This window comes from Botryllus schlosseri, chromosome 7, assembly GCF_051294905.1.
Source record: "Botryllus schlosseri isolate E-star chromosome 7, Bs_hap1, whole genome shotgun sequence".
NCBI classification, from domain to species: Eukaryota; Metazoa; Chordata; class Ascidiacea; order Stolidobranchia; family Styelidae; genus Botryllus; species Botryllus schlosseri.
In genome coordinates this window covers 21015932-21039784 of record NC_137242.1, presented here as the reverse complement: position 1 = coordinate 21039784, position 23853 = coordinate 21015932, and the positions used below count along the sequence as shown (strand labels likewise).

Sequence of the window (23853 nt, the reverse complement as noted above, 5' to 3'; positions counted from 1 at the left end):
GCAGTTAGTGTCGGGCAAATCATGTCATAGCATCAAACATTTTTCATAATACAACTAATACAAGTTTCAGAACATTTCATGATCAAGCCGCGTCATCGTAACCAATTTTCTTCGCCTCGTTTCTTGCTGTAGTACCCAACACATTCAACTTGGACATTTATTAACACGACGTATCCACAGTGGAACGCGGGATGCGCGAATAATATTTTTGTTGCAGGAAATTCAGCAAATATCACATGGATAATAAAAGATCGCTCTGATGCGGCCGTGACCCAAATTTATACCCTTGTCGCGACCAATACCCATGTAAAAGTATGGGTCGCAAACGGTATAATTTTGAGTCGCCACGGCACCAGAGCGGGCAGTTAATGTTTTATTTGTTCAATTTTATATTAATTTCTTCGCGCTTCACGCCATTTTCATGGATTTTGGTTAACACAGCCAAAGTCACGGTGTTGGGTGGTATAACCAATTAAATAAGCGAGACCACGCAAAAAATATGGCTTGATCATGTAAATTTGTTGACCTTTGTATTACACAAATTGGTTTGAATTCACGATAAGATTTGTCCGACTGGTTTCTCTATAAATCACAGTCGAAGACCGTTGCAATGCTTTAGTGTAGAGGTTTGCTGCTGAAGGGCGAGGTCCTACGAGACACATTGATGTCGAGGCCAACCCATTCTGTGGCGGGACACATAAAGACGTAAAGCTTCGGCCAACACCGCTTGAAAAGTGCGGTGTCAAAAAGATGGGCGGCGACAAAACCGTGATTAAACATTACCGTGGCGAATTGGCCAAAACTTTCGGTATTGGTATTATCGGTCGTTGGAAGGGTCGGCAGTGGACACCGGATAGTCCCATCCTCGCAATCTAAGTAGACAATTTCAGTAGTACAATTACGTCCTTCGGACGAAGACAATTCTCCCAATTTGAAATCACGCGCGTAAAACGTGCTTCGTAGAGCTTCGCTGCGTAAAATTGTTCTATGTGTCATACATGTCCGCAAAATCGTAGCATACTAATATTAAAAATGTATTCTTTTGGATGTGCGGGGTTTGGGTCGCAAGATACCACTAAAGCCTTTGTATCTGTAAGAAAGCATTTGCCACTCGTGGAAAAGACGGTGTATTTTTATGGGAGAACTGGCCATCCAAGTACTAGAATTTTTTGTACCAAACCCACCAACTTATTCCACAGAAAAGATTTTAGTGTACTATAGTTGCAATCAAAAGGAAGAAATATCATTGTATTTTTAAAGAGACACTCAATGGCCTAAATCGGTAGCCTACTTATTGAACTCACGTACAAAATATTGCTTAGTATCGTCATTTTATTTTTGTGTAACAATTTTCGGTTGGTTTGTGCGAATGAAATTTATTTTGGTAAAAAATTGCGAATGGTGCTCAAAAAGGTTGCAAAGCACCGCAATAAACTATATCCCTGAAAAAATATGGATTCCCCGTCGGGACTCACGTCGTGGACAGCAACGAAGTGCGTTAGGCAAGGGACAACGGTCAATATTCAATTCAGTAAGGTTTGATGCACGCTATTAGGTCATAACATTGTTGCGAATATCATTTTTCACAGGGAAGATGCATTAAACGGGACGGCTCAATATTCGATGCCAAGACCACTTGTCGCCACAAGAATAAGCAGCACAAACATTGTTCTAGTCGCGATTCGACAGAAGTGCAATGGTATTGCTTGTATTTGGTTCAGAACACAAAGAAACATAAGGCAAGATACTTCGATTCAAATCATAATAACAATAGAAAACAAAAAATAAGGCTCGGTAACGCGCATATATACATACAGTCATATATATCTTCAGTGGGGTTTAGGTCTCTGATATCAATAGGCCGTAAGACCAACGACACTGGGAGGAGACCAGAGAATCCTGAGACACTTCGAAACAAGCTAGAGCCGCGATACGAACCACTGTCCGAGGAAATGAAAATTTGATGTAGCGTGTAGAGGCGCAAGGTGGTGCAATGTCTGGATATGCCGCAAGCGTGATCAGTCTATTTCTGGTGGATCTGTATTAGTAGAATCGTTGAGAGGATGTACGTGCTGAAACGATGAAAGAAGTCGTTGATTACGTCGCGGCAGTGTTATTTTTAATCAATGTTGTGAAATAGTACAGCAGTACAAATAAACCTACTGAAAGTGCGACGTGAAATCATTTTAAATTATCGGTTACCTTACTGAGGTTCCTTTTCATTACTTAAATTAGAACTCTCTTCTTAGAACCGCGCTTCAATTGCCGTGGTGAGTGAAGTGAGGTCGGTTCGATGATTTTCGTCCTGAGGTAGAGTATCGCGCATATCGGTATTTGATTGCAGTGTGATGTCAGGCTTTATAGGTATGAAATGTGGAGAACTATGGCCTATTTGACTTTTTGCTCTCTTCTGTTTTCGTCGTAGCAGAGTTTTCTGAGACCAGAGATTTCTCATTTTCAGAGATTTGATCAATAGAACTTCAGCACCGTCAATCGTTGGGTGGATCGGTCACGGTCATGCAGCACGGCATTAACAAAATTCTCTGTGTCTGCACCATCATTACCACAGTCTACATGATTGGGGAATACTCCAGATATATCTTTCACTCTATTTGTTGCCTAGTACAATTCGTTATCAGTATCACTGGCACTTTCCTGTGACACGCTTCCATCAGTAAAGGGCCATCCATTATATGATCGAGGTCTTTGCATTTCTGCAACCAACACGTCGAATCAGTTGAGGTAAAACTAAATGATAAAGTGTTGTCCTCACTACAGAAGGACCTTTCTGATGAGCAACTTTCTTGTCGGCAGGCTGCCTCGAATTGAAGCTCGTTGGAGCATTTCCCACCGTCTTTGTATTCATCAAAAGAGCCGAACTTACGATTCATTAGATGATTACTTTCTTGGTATTTTTTTGGAATTACGCATAGTGCGGGCGAAAATATAATCGACCGTATCTTCAAGATCACTGTTATCGATGTATGAATTGTGAGGTGACTCGTTATTTACTCCCTCCAGATCTACATCACTGTCAGAAATATTAACATCCGATGGCACTTTATCGTCTTCGAACTTTTTTATGTTGCCTGCGTCAGCGTCACCATCTGCTTCGTTTACCAATTTATTTTGAACCATCTTTACGAGTTTCCGTTTCTTCAGTATTTGCAAAAACGTACTCGAAATCTATGCGTCCAACTTCATAACCCCCGGAGAAACGCACTCGGGATTTTATGAATTACGAATCGTCCTGAATCTTTTGTAACACCACCTTACATTTGGTCCAACGATCCACCGCATCAGGACTAATGATATTTGACAATTTTTCACTTTTCGCGCCGCAGCTCTCCGTTTCAATTCGCAGACGTTTTGTAGCTATGGTAATAACGTCTTCACCCGTATTGCTATCAGTTAAAAGGGTTGATGCATTAATGGGAACTGAGCATTTTACAAACGATACCGGTTTGTGCACACCTATAGTGCGGGGGTGAATGTAATCGAGCGTATCTTCAAAATCACTATCATCAACGCATAAACTGTGAGGTGATACGTTATTTATTTCATCCATATCAACATCACTGTCAGCGTCTTGATCTGATTCGGTTAACACTTTAGCGAAACTAATTTTTGAACCATATTTACGAGTTCCCGTTTCTTCAGTATTTTGACAAACGTAATCGAATTTTGAGCTTCCAACTTTATTACTCGCAGAGAAACACACTCGGGATTTTATGAAATCCGAATCGTCCTGAATTTTCTCTAACACCACCTTACATTTCGTCCAACGATCCACCGTATCAGGACCATCCATATAAGGCAATTGTTCACATTTTTTGCCGTAGGTCTCCGTCCCTATTCGCGCACGTTTTGTAGTTATCGGAATAGCGTCTTCAACATTGATGCTATCGGTTAAAAGGGTTGATGCATCAATGGGAGATGAGCATTTTACAGACGATACCGGTTTGCGCACACCTATAGTGCGGGGGTGAATGTAATCGAGCGTATCTTCAAGATCACTGTTATCAACGCATGAATTGTACGGTGATACTTTATTTACTAGGTCCACATCTACATCACTGTCAGAATGACTAACATTTGGGAATATGGGAATACCGTTTTCATCCTCAATGCCAGCGGTTAATGGGGTTGATGCAATAATGGGACTTGAGCATTTTACAAACGATACCGGTTTGTGTACGTGTAGTCCCAAATCTAGGTCACTTTCTTCACTATCGCAAATTAACGAACTAAACAGCTCTATGATAAGATGCGATTTATTTCGTGTTCGCTTCGTTTTCGGTTTTCTTTGTCTTGTATCTTTTTTGCATTCTCTCCCATCTTCAGAATCAGACGTTGGCGGTTCAATGATCCGTTTATATCGGCGGCGCTTCGTGGAAGATGTGTCGCCATCGCTCTTACGACGGAGGGTCTTTTCACGCGAAAGATTGGTCGATGTGTAGTTATTGCATTCGTCCATTACCAGTTTTCGTTTAACACCAGATGACTTTGCCAAATTTTTACGTTTGGCTCGTTGCGCCGCTTCTAAAACAGACTTGTAGTCATAGCAACATGGCAAGTCGTTTTCCGAACTCAATTCGTTCACGAGTTCTCTTTCTTTCGTATGACTCAAAACCGGATAATTAGTTTGATAATCACCAAATTCAGCGTTTACATCCGGGTATGTATCTACCGGTGTGATTCCGCAGCTGGCATCGTTGCTGTTTCGACGCATCATAGAGCTTAACCCTTCGTTCAGCTTCATTTGACTTTCGTCATTTCGGCCGTCGTCAGTTCCATCTGTTGAGTCGTGAATAAACGAATCACTGCTATGCTGCGTTCCGGTGTTTGCCATCTCTGACGAGAGCGTAGACGAAATAGAAAAGCCATCATCATCAGACTGTTGCCCTCCACGGAAACCTTCATCGTTCTCGCTAGGTGTAGATGTATCGTCCAACTTATCCCCGATCGATTCGTCATGGTTAACTGTAACGGCCGGTCTGAACAAACTACGTTTTTCGTTCGTTGAATCGGACAAAGTTTTCTGTTTACCGGCTGGAAGACGGTCACTCTTCATTGCGTCTTTAGCGGAACAGTTTTCATGCTTATGTTTGTCGTCATTCGCGGTACCATTTAACCCGGAATACATATCGTTTGCGTGGTGAAATTGTGACAGCGAGTCATCAGGTACAAACTGATCATTATTTTCATCCTCCGATGAGATAATATCAGAGGATTGGATTTTTGCCGGTGGCAGAATACAGGATTGGAAATCTGCTTCAGTGTTTTGGTCGAAAGGCTTCGAATGTCCACATTTGCCTATATCCACATGTGGCGTCATGTTATGAGTGTTTGAGACTGATGTCAAAAGACTTGTTCGCACGACAGGTGCAAAATTATTATCATCAGTATTTTTACAAGTGTTTGATTGGTCACTTTCGTCTGACACGTAGCTACCAAGGGTGACGATGGTTGTTTCGGTTGTCAGTGGAGCATTCTTTTGTGTTCCGATGGCATAGTGATTGTCAGAGTGTGCTGGAACAATGCCAAGCAACGGTTTAGAGTCAATAGACACACGTGCAACAGTTTTGAGAGAGTTGTTTGGATGAAGTCCTGATCGACGTCTTTGAGTTGAATTAGAAAAATCCGTTTGATAACGAGCAGGATCGATGGATGGACGGCATTCAACACCTTCACAAACATTCGAATTATCTATGACACTGGCAGCTCCTTGCGTTGTTCGAGGATCTACTAGAGCACTCGGCAAGGAACAGGGACCTTTCAACAGCACCGATCGATGTTTCGACTGCCAATCCTTCTTTGCATTGGTGGGATTCCTTGCAGTTCCACTATAATGCGCTTTGGGTGTATGGGACGTTCTTATCCTTGACAAAGGCGACTCGCTATGAGGAGAAGAAGACCCTGAAACTACCCGTAGGTTGATGTATGGAACTTGCCCTCCTTTCAACAGCACCGATCTATGTTTCGACTGCCAATCCTTCTTTGCATTCATTGGATTCCTTGGATTTCCACAATAATGCGCTTTGGGTGTATGGGGCGTTTTAACCCCTGACAGAGAAGAGCCGCCATGCGGAAAGGAAGACCCCGTAAACTTCCTCAGGTTAATGGATGGAACTTTCCCTCCTTGTGTCGTAGGAACAACGTTCCTTTTGCAGCCAATGAAGTATGCATGTTGCGACGGCACATATGGGTTTTTAGCGGTTGGTTGGTTATGTTCGCAAATGGTCGGATGCACCACAGAGGCGGGGACATATCGAAATATGCCACGATTTTGCACCAATCTGATACCATCGATGTTCTGGCGTGGGTTGTACTCGGGACTTGATGAAGGAAACAAGTTTTGAGAACGGGTGGAATTTTTGTGAAAAGTTTGGGTTCGATTCAAGCCCTTAAATACGTAGTTCAAGGGCCGACATGTATACGTTGCTATGCGAGGTGCTTGTCCATTTAATTGACATCCACGATATGCATGGGTAAATCTCATTGCATCATAGCCAGCAAATCTGTTAATATTGGCGTTTGCAAACAGTCGTGTCTTGCGGTCTTTCCATTGATGGAAATGACGTCATCCCCTGAAAATGACAACTTTCTGTAAAGTGCTTGAAGAGTACAAGACACATTATCGAAGGTGGTATGATATCACACCGATATTTGTAACTCGAGCACTTCTGTTATTTCATGAGGATGAATACGTCCCTGCTTCAAACTTTAAATCGGCAAAAACACTGGGCAACAATTTTGAACAAAAATTTGTTGATTTCGATTTTGCACTTGATTTGGGCTAATTTTGGCGGGTAGATTCCAGAAATGCCACTGGTTTTCTTCTATCACGTCAAGTTTTTGCTCTACGAAATACGCCCAAAATATGCTAATTTTCACGAATTTAGCCGAATTACTTTTCCATACCATATACAAATCCACAGTTTTACCATATAATAAGTTATCTAGCCAATGGTTCAATTGAATTATTAAGAATAAAGGTAGTGCTATCGATCTAGGCCGATGCTTTCTCCCATTTTCGGTTAGAGAATGCAACCATCCGAGGATATTTCACACACATATTTGATGCAAACTGCAGGATACGGCAAGAAAATAAACATTGCATTTACTATCAGACAGTGTTGAGATCAAGTCACTACCTTCGAGTCACGAGTCATCTCGAGTCATTGCACATTTTGACTCGAGTCAAGTCAAGTCAATCGATTTTCAAAGGTGACTCGAGTCAAGTCAAGTCACTAGATTTTTGGAGGTGACTCGAGTCAAGTCAAGTCAAGTCAAGTCACGAGTCAAGTCACGATTCAAGTCAAATTGAATTTTTGAAGTATGAGTGATCATTTAAATTCATTATATTTTACTAGCTGTGTTAAAGAGATCAATTGGTCATTTATCCTGAATCAAATAACGAATTAATGAAGTTAAATATACATTCAAAAAGGCGTTGTATCTCTCACGCACACGTAGAACTGCTAATAAAACACGTAAGTAATTGTATAGCTACATCAGGAGTATCAAACATACGACCCGCCAAATGATTTCATTCGGCCCGCGAAGAAATTCTGAGTATATCTTGCGTGATTTTATCCAACACATTTCTCGAATTCGCAGTAAGAAATACTACTAATAAATATTCCTTCAAGATAGCAAATTTCGAGTATGTTCATGGGCCACATTATAACAACCCGACAGAGGAGTTGTGATTGTAGTTATCGTCAGGAGATAATCGCTGACATTAACACCCAATTCCGAGAATGAGAAAAAGTGCATATATTGAGTTAAGTCTGTTAAAAGTTAGTAATATTTTGGAATCATTTGACTGGTGATCTGTATATTTGAATTCGATCTGCGACGTCAGTTGAGTTTGACAGCTCTGAGCTACATGCTATACATTCTCTTATTACTAGCCAAAATAGAGGATCGAATACGAAGCCCTGAGAAGATGAAAGAAATTGATATCATACTAGTCATCTATACACATCCGTGAGGATATAAATGCATAAAATATATTTGTTAGATTTAAATCATACAAGAGGGTTGGTAAAGGTGAGCGCCGTGCAATGTAAGGACCAGAGGTGGTCAGTAACGAAGTACTTCTACTTTTTCGAAGTACTCTAGTAGTTTTCCTCTACTTCTAGTACTTACTCAAGTAGATCTGATTTTCGCTACTTCTACTTCGCAATATTTTGTGATCTACTTACTTACTTTTCGCTATTTACAGTTTGTCAAGTAGAGGTAGTTCAATCTTCCAATCAGGAAGATAGCCTGAGGAATTTCGGGGCTGTTTTCACGGAGTATCAACATTTAATTTTCATAAAAGTTGAGTAAAGCCAAGAGTTTCCGTCGCGCTTCGCGCGCAGTGCTGGATACGGAGTGACCAGTATGATTTCACGAAAGTATCGGTAAATATAATTTCAGTAGAGGGTGGGTGTGGTTCCGTTCACACTACATTGTCGCCCTTCGTCCATATCGAATAATTCATCACAGTATATAACGTTTGAAACTGATATTTCGCAAACTAGCATTTACTTGTCATATCGTTATCTAGCATGTCAATTGCGGACTTTTTTTAGTTTTAGAGCTGTTTTAGCATACCACCTTTGAAACTTTCTGGACTAAAAACATGAAATACACGTTCTGCTTTTAGAAGTAGTATTTATATTTCACTTTGAATTCTCAGTATCATATACATTGAGTTATAATTATTATCAGTTCTTTTGTCTGGATAGCATACATGTTGAAGTTTAAAAGCAAGTGTAGTAATGCCTTTAATTTCTGGATATAAAGCTACACAATATGGCATTTTTACGGTCCACCAAATTTTTTGATAACGTTTACTAATCGCGCAAAGTGTTTACACTGTATCCTATACAACTTCTCCGTATTGCTCTTCGACTAAACTACGGGCCTTATAATATGGGGAATGGCGCCATACCATGCTATTTTCTAAAACGTGCTGTTCGAGAAAACAGAGGATTAGCATCGCATTTCCATATCATTACTATCATTTTCATCTCATGATGTGGACGAATACTTATGCTATCGAAAATTGGATACCTGCTGGTATGCATCAATATGAATCAAGCTCGTCACCTATCGCATAGCTCAATTTGCACCATTTTACAATCCATGTGAACGAATTAGGATCGTTTTCATAACTACTTACTTACTTGAGTACTTTTCAAGTCAGTCAATTCTACTTCTACTTCAAGTAGTTTTAGGTTGCTTATGGAGGAAGTACTTCTACTCGTACTTGAGTAGATTGTTTCGTCACTACTTCTACTTCTACTTGAGTAGATTTCTTGACTACTTTGACCACCTCTGGTAAGGACAGAGCCGTTGCTATTAAATTAATCTGCTACTACGACAACAACGCAAGCTGTGATCATTTCGTATGCGGTCAGTGTATTTGTGATGTAATAATGTAGGATCAGTGAAACGTACAATCAGTGAATGACTGGTTGCTCTCACAAGTTACAACGGCGTATCGTGAATAATCCGAACATGCGCAATGATTTAGTCGACACCGTTTAATTGATGACTTGAAATTGACTCGTAAATTTTGCTCCGAGTCACGAGTCATTCCCCATTTTTGAAGCGCCGAGTCAAGTCAAGTCATTTTTGCAAAGTGACTCGAGTCAAGTTAAGTCATTCGAAAAAGTAGTCTCGAGTCTGACTCGAGTCAAGTCATGACTCGAGTCATCCCAACACTGCTATCAGATATAGGTCCAATGCCCCATTCAGCTTATCCAGTGTAACTTTAAACTGCTATATGCTCGATAATTTCGATCAAGATGAAGATCTTAGGGATAGCAGGCCTAATGATGTCGATTTTGAAATTGAAGATGATTCAGAATGTAGAGTAGTTCATCAACACATGTTATTGATCTGACATAGGCTTTGCGACTTGGAATATAAATTTTCGGAACTTTTAACGTTCTTAAGAAGTGAGAAAAAATTACTTGGCAAGGTAGAAAAGGTATCCCACTTTCGATCTGGGGAATCAGCCTTTTATTGGTCGGTCTACTTTCGGTAGCTTTTTGTATTGCCGTGATCCTGGTATTGGCATGATACTGTCACCATCGGTTACTGGAGGAGTTAGGAATCCTCATTTAAAACTCAAGTGAATAACATATGCCTATAGGTAGCTCATAAAGGATCATAAAGTGTAGCATTCTCCAAAATGGCAACGTCTTAGGTGCAGTAACAATTGCACACTCAGTTAGTCTTCGTGAATAATAATACACGGTAATAATACAGAAACATAGAATTGTTGCAATATCACGAGCACGATTGGATCGCATGTGTCAGCTTTGAAATATTGTGTTTTCTTTGTTTTTCAGACAATAAGGATGCACAGCAGATGAAACCCTGATTCACATGCGCCACTGCCATATGTTTATGTCGGACAGCAGACATTTAAAAACTAAAATATCATAATAATTTCCCTGAAAACCTTGACATAGTCAGAGATGGCAAAGGGGAAAATGTCCCCCAACATCTGAAGATGATGGGGATAAGATACCAGAGTAGATTGGAGCTTATATATGTTAGCTGACTATTGCTCGAGCATCAAACTAGACAACCTACAGAATTATGGGTTATTAGCGTGAATTTGGACCCTGAAACTCGCACTTTATTTGTCCTGTACAAGCGATATCAGTTTAAATCAACCAAATAAAGCAGTGCAAATGTTGATTTGAAGTCTAATGATTTTCTTTGGACAGTTTGTAGTTTTTGAGACGTTTTATACAATAAACACAAAATATTAAAAGTAGTGCTATTATGGGGTTTTTGAGGCAATGTGGGAGGTGCCTAATCAAAAAACTTAACGTGATAGAGGAAAACGGAAGTCATTTTTGAATTCAGCGCCCAAAAGTTAGACTACATCAATTGCCTGATCAAAGTCAACAAACACTGTGTTGACCAGTGTAATCGACGATATGCATCCTTTGATATGAGTTTATTGCTGTTTGCTGCGAGATCAATTTCAGAGGATAGCCAGTGCTCACTTTTCAATTTGTATGAATTTATATATTACTGTCACTTATTGTGCACATCAAAATGGATGGAGTAGCACGTGATTGTTTCGTACAATGAGAGGAGATGGCAACTTGACAAGTAAAACTGACTAGTCATTTTACGTGGGCTACCCGTAAAGAAAATAGTGTAGTTTCGTAGGATTTTATTTTAACTGCAGAGAAGGAATAAGCTACTAGCATAGGCAATTACTTATTCCTACACATGAGCTCTAAATCTGCTCTCCACAGTTGGTAAATTGTCTTTCGTACTTCGGATTAAAGGAATACACAAGTTTATTACAACCCTATGTTAGAATTACTGGTGGTATTCACTTTACATATAGATAATGGATATGGGGAGCAGTTTCACAACGTCCCGCAGATCTTGTGTCGCATCTGGATGAAATAAATCAGAATCCAGCGTCGGGTCCGACTTCAGGTTGTTTACCGGTGTTACTGTGTGAGGATTCCATGTTTATTACGGGATTTCAGTTCATGTTTCTGTAAGCATCTCATAGATATCACGGTGTTTCACTTATTTGGCTGCCATATTTGAATACGCTAGATGGCGCCAGTATAGCTACGTTTCTCGATCACGTCTTATGCGACTTTAGTGGATAAATGCAAGGTTGGATCAATTATAATGTTTTAATTCAATTACAATTACAATTATTTCCTTGCATGTTTCAATTACATTACAATTACAATTACTCAATGCCAAAAATATCAAATTACAATGTCAATCACTATTAAACGTGTAATTAATTCAGTAAAGAGGTGTTATTTGACAACCGTAGCGACGTAATTAGCAACAATCTCAAGCTATTCATGTTTCATTTCTGATTTGTAGAATACCCTTTAATTAAAAAAAAAACTCGAACGTATTCGAACTATTCCTAATCATGAGTACTGAAAACTACAAGCACAGAAAAATGTTTCAAGCTACTGTTAAGAGCCAACGATTTGATCGACTAACAGCGAATAGGCTACAGAGTACAGGACAGTCAATGAAATGTAATCAAACGATTAGGCTACTCAGAGCTGAGTCAAGATGATGAAATGTAATTGGTAAGGCGTCAGCGATAAGGATGATACCGATAAGGTGCGTAAAATTAAAATAAATGCAAAAGGAAAGAACCTCCTGATAACTAAGAATTAGAATTACAATATTTTGGTTCGCATTTACATTTTCACTTGCTCGGAAACTGTTAGATTGCATTTGATGAACATTAGGGTGGGAAGAGTTTCTGGCCCCAGTAAATTTGGCCAAGATTGGAGGTAAGATTGGGATCACACTTCTAGAAATACGTGATCAATTTTGACGAAGCCTTGGTTGGAAACTTGAATTTTTTGCTATTGTTGCAACAAGCGTCGGTACTGACCAGAGATTAAAATAACTTTGACCGTGGTGTAGGAAATGGTTCAGCACAGGTTTCAAAAGAGTTTATTTGCCGTTCATCCATTTTTGAAATATTAAGATTTAGTTTAGCCCACTGGTTCTCTAACTTTTTTTAGACAAGCCCCCCTTTATGACAGTGAATATTCCGTGCCCCCTTATCGTCATAGCACACGATGAAACTAGAAAGTTCGCAATCTTTACATATACTTTGATGGTATGGAAGGTTATGACTATTGATGAGAGAATTCTCCAATACAAAATTCAGACTATACACCGAGCAATAACCATAAAACGGAGGTGAATCGGGCCAAGCGCGGAAAAGATTTCAGTTCACTGGAGCGTCGCGTCCGGTTCAGATGCTCTCACGCCGCCCAAGGGCGACGCCCCCAGTTTGAGAACCACTGGTTTAGCCTATATTGTAATTCACAAAGTTTTCTGTTACTACTGAAGTATGAGAAACAGTTTAGCGTGACTGACTTATCTAGGTATAACGTAGCACGCATAGAACACCGATGTAAATAGGTTAATTATTACATGTGGTGACTGTTTACGAAGGCCTTAAGGTCCCTCGTCGTCATCCTGGTTCGTACCGGATTTTCACTGGTGCGACGAATAAATGATTGATTAAATGAATATTTTATGTTGTGATTGTCAGGTTTCCATGAGATTGAAATTTGGCCAAATTTTCATCAAATTACAATTACACAAAATAGAAATCCTTCAATTACAATTACAATTACAATTACATGAAAAAATGTAATTAATACATTCAGCTCAATTACAAATTACGATTGATCCAACTCTGAAATGCACCATAAAACTGTTTATCAATAAAAATCGACCCACTGACCTGACGTTTTCCACTGTATTTACCGATCTTGCTGGGTCTTCTACGACAATGTGCGATCTTCTGGACAACAGTGAAACAATAAATTTAGTATTATGAAGTGATACTACTTAATGAATATGCCATTTCCATCGGGAAACTTATAGGACGTTGTTGCACTAGAAAACAGCTACAGGTTGAGGATAATATGCCATATAACTCAAATGTGCTTGCAGGCCAATTTACTAGTTTTAAATGTGCTCGCAGGCCGCAGCACCAATAATGAGGGTATTCAATGTATTTCTAAATAGGCCTCATTCGATGGGACCTACTGACATGCCAGACAGGTCGTTGAAATGTGTTTCACTAATGTGAATTCACGCCTGACACGAAAAAAATCAAATATTTAAACATTTAAAATAAAATTGGTGTTGTGCTTGGCATAGTTTGTAAAATTAACTGGTTATAGACCCCATGCGAGAGTATAAATGCTTCATGACGTCGTAAAAGCTGTCACGTTATAATTTGCAGCTATAGCGGGCAGTTGAAGTTTCACAATTATAGGTAGCTTATTTCAGAACTTAACAAAGACGGATCTGATATCACCGCATTGGAGCAGTACATGAGCCTAATCCTGGTTTCGGGCAAAGGCCTTCTCATAACTCGGGGGCGGGCCACTTCTTCAGTCGGCGGGTCAGATATAGGAAAATTAAGTACTTTGCCGGCCGGATTGCTGAATTGATAGATTATTCGCCCATTTATCCATATATGCTAGGAATAAATCGTATTTAAAAAATGTCTTTTAACGACAGCAATGTAATTTCAAAGCAATTTCTCGCCGATAATGGCGAAGACAATGTGGGTTTTAGAACCGCATTGTCATCAGACATGGGGTGATTACTTCATGATTGTAATCGATTGTGATTACGATTACTTCTGAATGACGCGATTACGATTGCGATTACGATTACAGCAAAATCAGGAAGTAGTCGATTACGATTACATTGGAAAAGTAATCACGATTACTCACGATTACATTTATTTTGCATCTTGGAAGCTATGTTAGAAGACAATATATGGATTGAGCTGAAGAGGCCTAATGAGATAACAAACTCCCTTTAAGAGAGATGCCTCATTTGCTTGTTACGTCATAATGTACCCATTGCCCATTTTTATAGAGTTCAATTTATCGCGCCCAATGATTTGCATTCTTGCCAGGGCCATAATTGCCGCACCCCAAATTTCCCAATAGGGTGGGGAGCGAGCTCGAAGGGGACTCAAAAAGTATTTCGTAAACCGTAAAGTTATAGAGTATTTTCGAGTGATCTAATTAACTTGAAAATCCTCTCTAGATCAGTGATTCCCAGCCGCGGCTCCGAGCTAGCCTACTTGCGGCTCCCATCCACGTTGGAAATCAAACAGAAATATTATAAAATCAATTAGGAACAAACACAAAAATTAATAGTCAAAAATTACACTTGCTTGGCTTGGAATCTGGAGTCTCTAATTAAGGGTGGAGACCAATTCCTTTGCTGTCGAGTAGCGATTCTTTAGTCAGCAACGATTTCGTTACTCAATTCACGTCAAAAAGTATGCTCACACTCAAATGCGTTTGGATCGTCACTCAAATTTTAGTCCGCTCATCATCAGACTAAATTAAGTGCAGGTGGTGTTGCAAAACGTTTTACAACGCTATCTGACTATCAAACCAATGAATCATTTGAATTGATTGTTAAGTTCAACGGCCGCATTGACGGACTGAATGCTTTTTCCCCATGATGAAAATATTTTCCTGTCCTATTGTAGTTAATGTGGCCACTGACCATGGTAATTTACAACTTGAGTTGCTAGACATGCAGTCAGATATAAAGACATGACGATTTGTTTGTGCGTCTCACGAAAATTTTTCTTCTAGTCTGCTACGCTTGAGCCACTACAATATCGTTTGATTATATAACAAACCGGAGGTCACGAATTAACAACATACACTAAAGTAATTATAACAAGATACCAGAGGTTATTATGAATTACGTGGCCCCAGCTCTACATGTAGGTGATTGTGTGGCGAGATAGCGCAGTGGTATAATCCACGGCTGCAACGCCATTGGGTTGCGGGTTCGAGTCCGACCGAGGTCAATTACAGAATTCCTTTCTAAGTGATGGGGGTTTATCTAGGCTCCTCCTCGCCGCCTCATCCGCGTAAGCGGTGTCTTACAATAAGCCTAGAAATGGGCCGTGCTACAAGTCGGCAGATTCGGAATCAATCATGCAGAAAATCGGCCTGGTGTAACTGACCGTTGTAGTCGGCAAACACCAAGATTACCTCAAACAAACGAACAAACTCTGCAGGGTAATCTGACCATCGGGGGCTGAGAGAGGATTAAAAATCAATAGTAATATAATGCAATTTGCGACGAAATTCAGTCTTCAACTTGCGATTACCACCCTATAGGTGACGACTTGCTGTTTTGGTCCTGATTCCAGCTACAACCAATGCTAACATTTAAGCCCGTGGCGATGGCGGCAGGTCCCAATGTTGAGTAAAGAATTGTGAAATAACGATTGGCGCCCTTTCAAGTAAAGTCATATGAGAATTAGACGAAGCGAACATAAAATACTGCCTTCAACTTAATACAGATATTGTACTGCAAGCCACCGTTACGAGAAACAGCCAAAACGGCTCGGTTTTCATATATGTATATCACCAGCTGTTGATTTGTACTGCTTCGTTGTGGAAATCGCAATGATTTATTTGACAAGTACAAAATTTCAAATCTTTGTCCGGTGTACGTACGTAGCCTACTAGATAGGCCTACTGCTCGCCAAGCAGCTACGGTCAAATTGCGTTTAACTAAGCATAAGCATAACCAAACATCAACCATTAGTTATTATTTGAAACTAGGCAGAGCGGAGATAAATTATACTGCTGCGAGGTAGTGGCGTGTGGAACGTGTTGATAACCTGATATACAGCACGGCGGGTGTTCTTACAATGACACTAATGTACGACGTAGGCCTACGTATATCGAATATCCATTTAGTGTGGATACTTCTTACGTAATGACGCACAAGGCTAATAGGCTGTTTCCGACCTAATAATGAGCTCTGGCGTTTGAAAATCAGACGTTTGTGCTGTCACGAGCCTGGTATAATAACTCTTCCTTGTTCACGAATGTTCAGTTTATGTCATAGTCCTTGCAGAAATAAAAAGTAATCGTTCTTTCACAGAGAAATCGATTAGATATGGGAAGTAGTCGATTACGATTACGATTACTTCGGAATTTTTTCGAATGTAATCGATTGCGATTACGATTACTTGAAAATGCTGTAATCGTCGTAATCGATCACGATTACTAATCGCAATTACCCCATGTCTGATTGTCAGACAGCAGTGGTTCTCAAACTTTTTTAAGCGCTCCTCCCTTTTTGATAGTGAAAAATTCCGCGCCCCCTTATCGTTATGTCACAAAATATTGAAGAGATAAATCAGAATGCTAGTTACCCTACCGGATAGTTTGATGGCATTTGAGGTTATGGTTATTGATGAAAGAATTCTCAAATATGAAACATGGACAATAGACAGAGTAATCACCATGAGCTGGAGGCGCGAATTTTTTTTAGTGTCGGAGCTTTATCTAGGCTCCTTCCCGCCATCTCATCGGCATAATTATTAAGCGGTGTCTCACAAAAGCCTGGACGTGTGCCGTGCTACCAGCAGATGGCGTTTACGGAATCAGAAATGAAAAATATCGGCCTGGTGTAAATGAACATTGTAGTCAACAAACACCATGATTACCACGAACAGCATTAGGGATGAGCACATAGTAAATGCTGACAATGCAAGTCTTCTCGCTTTGACGAACTTTCCTGTAAGCTCCACTCTTGCACGCTGCGCAGTGCGCACACATGGATAAAATAACGTACAGTCAGTAAATTTTAATGTTTCCGCAAGTAGTGGGGATCTCGGCGGACTGGGGCCGCAGGCCACATTATCATGTAAGACGGGAAGCTGTCCGCGGGCCGGATCCGGCCCGCGGGCCGTATGTTGCCCGCCCCTGTCATAACTAGACTATTGATCATGCACGGCGTTCCGAGTCACAATTGCTTCTCTGTTAGTATCGTGTGACCCTACTCCATTCGAGTAATTATCATTTCACCACCCATTCAGTCAGAGCTTGAGTATTTCAACAAAAGTTTGCGCCCTAGTTCACATCACAAGTTTCGATCAGAAGTCATTGACTGGTCATATTTCACCATCATAAATAGGTAATGTGACGTTATTTCTTATCTTCCACCGCATGGTAACTTTTGAAAGTGATGTGATAGTGAAGTTTGATGCGTAGTTTCACGTTTTTGGAGTAATTCTAGAGTGAATTTTATGTTTTCAAATCCAAAAGTAGATATGTCGCACTTAATTGGTCGAATACTTCAAAATACAAAATGTCGGCCGAGTGTGCCAGACCCCTTATATTGGCAGTTCAGGACCGGTAACCGGACCCGAAGCACTTCCAATGTTGGGCTTGACATGATCTCTCGACTAATATTCGATATAAATTAATTAGTTTGCGATCGTAAATCGGGATTAAATTAGGCTATCGATCAAAAATCCACCATATGGTTGAAGACAGATTCGGGCCAAATGCACACGTTATGATTTCACCTCTGGAATATTTATGCATTAGTGAATAACGATTGATATGGAGTGAATCCTCCCGAGAGGTTGAATACTCTGAAGGGAGAGTGCCGAGTTCGTCAGGTTGAATTCTGTAGTATTGATTGAGAATTATACAATACCTATGTCAACATGTTGTTGTGTTTATGTGACTCTGCCGCAATCGAATTTCCCCAAATCTTGAAGTCGCAAATAGGTATATATATAGCAAACGTTCAAACCTGGGCATACTGGTATATTCCAAGATGTCAAAGAATCGGCCACCACTTCTGCGAAGAATCGTCAAACTGTCGTCTTTGGACTGGTTGCGCGGCCGTAGTGTATCTTCCACAAGACAGATATAATTGTGTGATATATTTATTCAACCTATCTGCAGTCTTTTAAGTGTTGTGACTGAAATGTTTTGCTGTCAAACAAATGATGGTAATGCACAGAGAGGTTGGCTCAAAGCCCTACGGACAACGACGTTTCCTATACTGCGAATTTGAATGATCGAAGTCATCACGAATGGGTTCCAATCAACTGTGCACTGTGGCTCATGCATGAACGTATGATTGCGACAACAGGTGAAATATTTCAGAGACCGATTTCAGTTTATGCCCCGCGATAAATTGAATAGCCACCATCTCAATCTAATACTGTTTGCACAATGTATAACATATAAGATCAAAGACCCTGATACCTTTCTGACAGGGGGTTTGAAAATAGTAGTTTCGGTGAAACCGGATGATTTTCAATTTTCAGACTCTGCTAGTTGCTGATTCAATTCCAATGCTGGAACACCCTACTTAGAAACGGAATGCTTGAATATAGTTTGAAACTACTCGGTAATTGGTTTATTAACGCCCTGATAGGTATATTAGGACCCATATAACTCTAATCTTTAGTCAGGATGACTTAAAAGTGATAGCTTTTAGAACAGTAGCTTCCATATGGGAGTCACAACCCGCGGGAGTAGTTTTGACTTTTTTCTAGGCGTGCCGAAGGGGATTATTATTGTTCTAATTAGTAATATGCTTCCAAAATTGGCCGGGAATATGTCTGTGCAAAGGTGCTGATCTTTCGAAGAATCAGCTAACCAAATATACAGGTGGGTTGCGGTGCATGCTTAAACATTATTTCTTTTGTGGTATGGCTTTCACACACGCCAGAGAGCACAGCATTGTACTGACGTAAATTCCTAAAAACTGTGTGCCATTTATTATCTCCATATTGAATTCATGCGGCCCGAGGCCTCTGCGAAATTGGTTAAGTATCCCGCGACCCGTTTTGAGTAGGCGAACCCTGGTGTAAACGCACACGTATTCGCAGTTACACACGAACATTAGCAAATGTTTTAGGATTGCACACATCATTGATAATAAATATTGAGATATGCACCGCCCGCATAGCAAACATGAGACATGCACTGCAGCAATTCAACCGACTACGATTACGACTACTTGTAAAACGCGAAAGTAGTACAGCAGCAAAATCTCGATAAATAGGAAATTACATATCAAATCACATGGCAAAAGTAATGACGTTTATTCACGATGACAGATTTTTTCTTCCTCCAATTTGTAACTAACACATTGAAAGATCATGGACGATTGGGTTCAGACTGCAAATTATTTTTAATTGAGGCCCATTTGCATGTTACGCTAAAAATATCTATAGCCCAACTTTATTTTTCGCCATCATTACAAACAACGCAAATGTTGTTTTTGCAATTTATATCATCTACCGCCGTCTTGTAGTCTGAAAAGTTCAAAATTATCAATCAGTTGGCCGGCTAAGTAAACGTCCTTCCGCATACTCGTGTATACTGGTAGTTCGTAACCTTATTAACCTGGGTAACACTTACTCTAATCTGCTAGCCGTCATGGAACCCAAATATTCACTGAGTCTTAAAACAATAATCTACCAGGATAAACATCTAACTCGTTACTACACATACATTACCGTACATTACTATAGTTTACTGTTGCACAAAATGAACTGTTCATCAGCAGAATGATAAATAGAAGAACAAAACCATTAAAATAAAATTACACGCAAAACGAAAACACAACACATTAAACACAACACACTGTTCCTCGCTCAGATTGCTTGTAAATACTGTAATCGTCAAGAGGAACAACGATTAAAATCATGATTACCCATGCATGAACCACAGCACTGTTGCTATTTATCGCTGGCGGCATTTATCGCAGAGTCAAATTAATCAGCACATGAGGCACACACGCGCATAAAGCAAAGCGATGCGCGCGAAATGTAACCCGACGACCGTTGTCATATATACGATACTGACTGATGCAGTAAACTAATGCACGGCTGAGCCTGTCTATTTAGATATCAATGAAGTACAGTCCGCCACTAACTACGCTATACCTAAGCACATTGGCTTCATTTTGAACAAAACCATCGACCCCAAGCTTGCGCATAAAACGACCTGCAAATATAAAACCAATAATAGTCAGCACTACCACACCTGTAAAATAACAAATAAACGGCTGCTCCAATTTATCTAATACTGTGTTTCAACGAAATCGCAAATTTATAGAAGCGAAGCGTGGGCGAAACTAACCATCAGCAAGTGCTGTTTTACTATGTTTAATTCAGCTATAAAGGTTAAGCCTGATACAACAACACTGATATGTCCTTTAAAACTGACTAAGAATGCCTCCGGAATCAATATATCGGGGCGCTGTAGGCCAGACAGCTTATCCAATGTCCGGTCACGAATTAGAGAGCTATCGCGCTGTTACTATCCATAAGGTAGAGAGTGACAAAATGCGATGAATTATTTACGCACATATCGTGTGCATGTCTATCATGAGTCGGTGTATGCCACAAAAAAAGATCAAGGACAGAAATCAACAAACGTCCTTTCCGTTCCTCATTTACCCATCATATTAATCTGTTATCTTTTTCATGCGATCAGCACAATCGATGAATATTTCCAAACACCAGATACAATGATGTGACCAGCAGATAGAAGGATGCCGAGACGACCCGAAACGGTCTATCAAATTAGGAACCACCTCGGTGTACTGCTATTACAAGAATTAATGACCGGTATACTGTAACAGAGTTCGAACCTGATGTTGCGACTGTTCCTACCTCCTTTCCGTTCTCTTATTTGTAATCATATGTCATTGCGTCTTTCCCTGTGCTCTTTTTGAAATGGCGCCGTAAGAACAACGACACGTGTGAGAATATAACAAATGAAGATCTGACACTTCGAGACGCGCTACCTCGAATCTCAGTGTCAGACTTTAACCAACAGTGTCACATCGCTGATGGGATTTGTGAATACTGAGTCGAATTGTAGAATTGAATTTGCGATTTTTGTGAAGCCAAATCCTTTCTGTAATCGGAATTTCGAGTGACTTTTCATTTACAGGATTGATTGGTTGTTGACCAATTATGACACAAGAAGGCCATATTCAGCCACTCTTACTCGTGATATATTTCGCCACGCTCTATAATAGGATTAGTACTATGGCCTAGTAATTGCGTTGTTTATTTTTTCTCGTCATCATACTCAACCGGAGCCTTCACACTTTTGTAGTGGAAGCAGAGGAAATTATCTGGGCGGGATACTGTTAGTCTTGTTGTAATTTGTCGTCGGTTGTAATCTGATATTAATCCAGGAAATCGCCGACCTTTGTGCATGGCGTTAGCTCGTCGCTTTAGGGATTGCTGTGGAACATTGAATGCATAATAAACTTGTAGAGGAAACTGAAAAGAGGCAAATGTAATCTCCGTACAGCGCCCTATTGTTACGTGACCCAGATTCACTGAATAACAATGACTGGTGGATAATTTGCCTCAATTTTAAAGCAATGTTCGTCACTCCTAATTCGCTTGTGAGAGGGATGTAGAAGTTCTGAAAACCGATTAATATGGTATCATATTATTAAAACGCATTGTCAAGAATACAGCCGGAGGATTCCTTTAGATTTTGTGAAATCTCCATTGATGCAGCAAAAGATGATTCCATACATTGATTATCACTTGAGAAATTAATTATCCTGTATTTTACCAGCTTGTCAATTCATTTAATTTTCTTGGTCGATAATTTCAATGAGGAAAGCATTGTATTTTTGAATTATAGCATCATCTTTTTAATGTGGATAGTTCGATCAAGTTGACTAATTTTCAGCTAATCAGTGTGATATTTATTTTTCATTGAATGGCGATGTCGTTAGCCAAACTATTACAATCCCTTGTCAAGATAGAAACACATGGAAAAGCATCACTATCCAATAGTAATACATGGAACACGATTTTTTTGTCCTGTCATAGTGACGAAATTTGCCACCGTAAACACTATTATTTCCAAAAATGGCCGAAATTTTAAATTGATCTGCGGCAGCTTCTAGTGGTTGGAATCTAGTCAAAAATGATGTGCAACGTATTTTAGGCAACCTGACGATTTAACAAGTGAATGGATGAACTTTTTGTCCACCCTTATGATAAGCACCGTAACTGCCGCACCCCAAACCCCCCAATTGGGGGGGGGGGAACGAGCTCGAAGGGAGCCCAAAATTATTTCGTGAATTAGCATAAATCATAAGAGTATTTTTTGAAAATTTATGCAATTTTTCAAGATTCTTTCGCGCAGAGCGCGAATTCAAGTTGCCATTTATCTTTATTATTGGGTATTGGGCCCTTACCGCGCCACGACCCACCAAGACATACGATCAAGTTTTAGGCCATATAACATGCGACTGCAAGAAGTGTGCCAGAACGATCGGCAGCGAGAAAACCTTGGCCGAAAAGGTCTATGCCCTTATGCTGACCGAAGACTTCGTTAAATATACAGAATACATATAGGTTTAATTGTCCATAGGCGCCTAAATGACTGGCGCCGAATGGTCCTGTCTTTGCAATCTGCACCTTACAGGACAAATACCACCCCCCCTGGAAAAATTTTATGCCAGTGAAGAAATACCGATTTGAAATCCTGTGCGTCTCTTAGTTTAGAAGCCTACGTTTGGGCGATTCTATATTTTTTGATATAGCAGACTGGAAGTCACGAAATAACATCATGTAACGAAGTCATATCAACGGGTTCGCCAGCCCGAATATATTTAATTATTATTTACGGGCCCTCGCGTTTTCAAGACACTTCACTCAGCTCTACCAGTAAATCTAATTACGTGAGTAGAGAGGACAATAAATCGATAACATGATATATATGCAATCACCGATCTGAATGACCGATTTTATCATAAATTATCGAAAATATTCGCGCTTCGCGCTAGCTCACAATACAGTACAAATGATTTCGTGACAATCATCATCATTGGTTTATTAGCAATTTTATCAGTTCAATGCAACACAAAAAATGCGATACAATCAAAAGAAAGGAAGATGTCGAAGCGACTAGGAGTTGTCTATGGAATCGGACACCCACCTTGGCCTAGGCGATGTATAGAGGAGGCATGCACACTGAATGAAAGTAAGAAGATAGTATAGAAAAAGGAAGCGACAAGAAATAGGGCGGCATGTCATGGGAAGCGAGATCGATAGGTCAGTCGTGATCCGGTAATCTTGAGGATGGACTGTATTTGACAAACGCGAAGAACGTGATGGAGGGGTCGTTTTATCACCCTATGGGAGCCTAAGACCCAAGTTTTTTGGGACCTGACGAGGTGCTGTTTCGTTCCTGCCAACAGGTATACGCCCGATGATGTTTAATTATTATTGAGTGGTCCTACCTTTTTAAACACACCTCACTCAGCTCTACCGGCAAATCTGATTACGTGAGCAGAGAGAAGACAAAAATTGATAACAATATATATGCAATTCCCCATCATACTGACCGATTCAGTCATGAATTCTTGAAATTTCCCGCGCTTCGTGCGGTTAGGCGACAAAAGCTGATTCGCTAAATAAACTCCCAACGAATATGATAAATAGCGGTAAACAGG

The 23853-nt window shown here is 40.1% G+C and overlaps 1 protein-coding gene across 3 annotated transcripts; it reads right to left on the bottom strand.

The window, feature by feature from the left end:
• Positions 1-1681: 1681 nt before the first annotated feature.
• Positions 1682-22330, bottom strand: LOC145442790 (uncharacterized). 3 transcript variants are annotated; one of them, XM_080320785.1, is made up of 4 exons: positions 18151-22330; positions 13283-13342; positions 10001-10101; positions 1682-6590 (listed from the first exon to the last, which is right to left on the bottom strand). In XM_080320785.1, the coding sequence occupies exon 4, from the start codon at positions 6500-6502 to the stop codon at positions 3239-3241; it is 3264 nt and encodes a 1087-aa protein (XP_080176911.1). In that variant the 5' UTR covers positions 6503-6590; positions 10001-10101; positions 13283-13342; positions 18151-22330; the 3' UTR covers positions 1682-3238. The 3 variants fall into 3 exon arrangements, with proteins under 3 accessions (XP_080176911.1, XP_080176913.1, XP_080176910.1); XM_080320787.1 differs by having other exon boundaries at positions 10001-10068; XM_080320784.1 differs by having other exon boundaries at positions 10001-13342.
• Between the last annotated feature and the right edge of the window lie 1523 nt (positions 22331-23853).

Excerpts from the sequence above, each read along its gene's own strand:
- LOC145442790 (XM_080320784.1), bottom strand. The coding sequence starts at position 6,502 with ATGAGATTTACCCATGCATATCGTGGATGTCAATTAAATGGACAAGCA.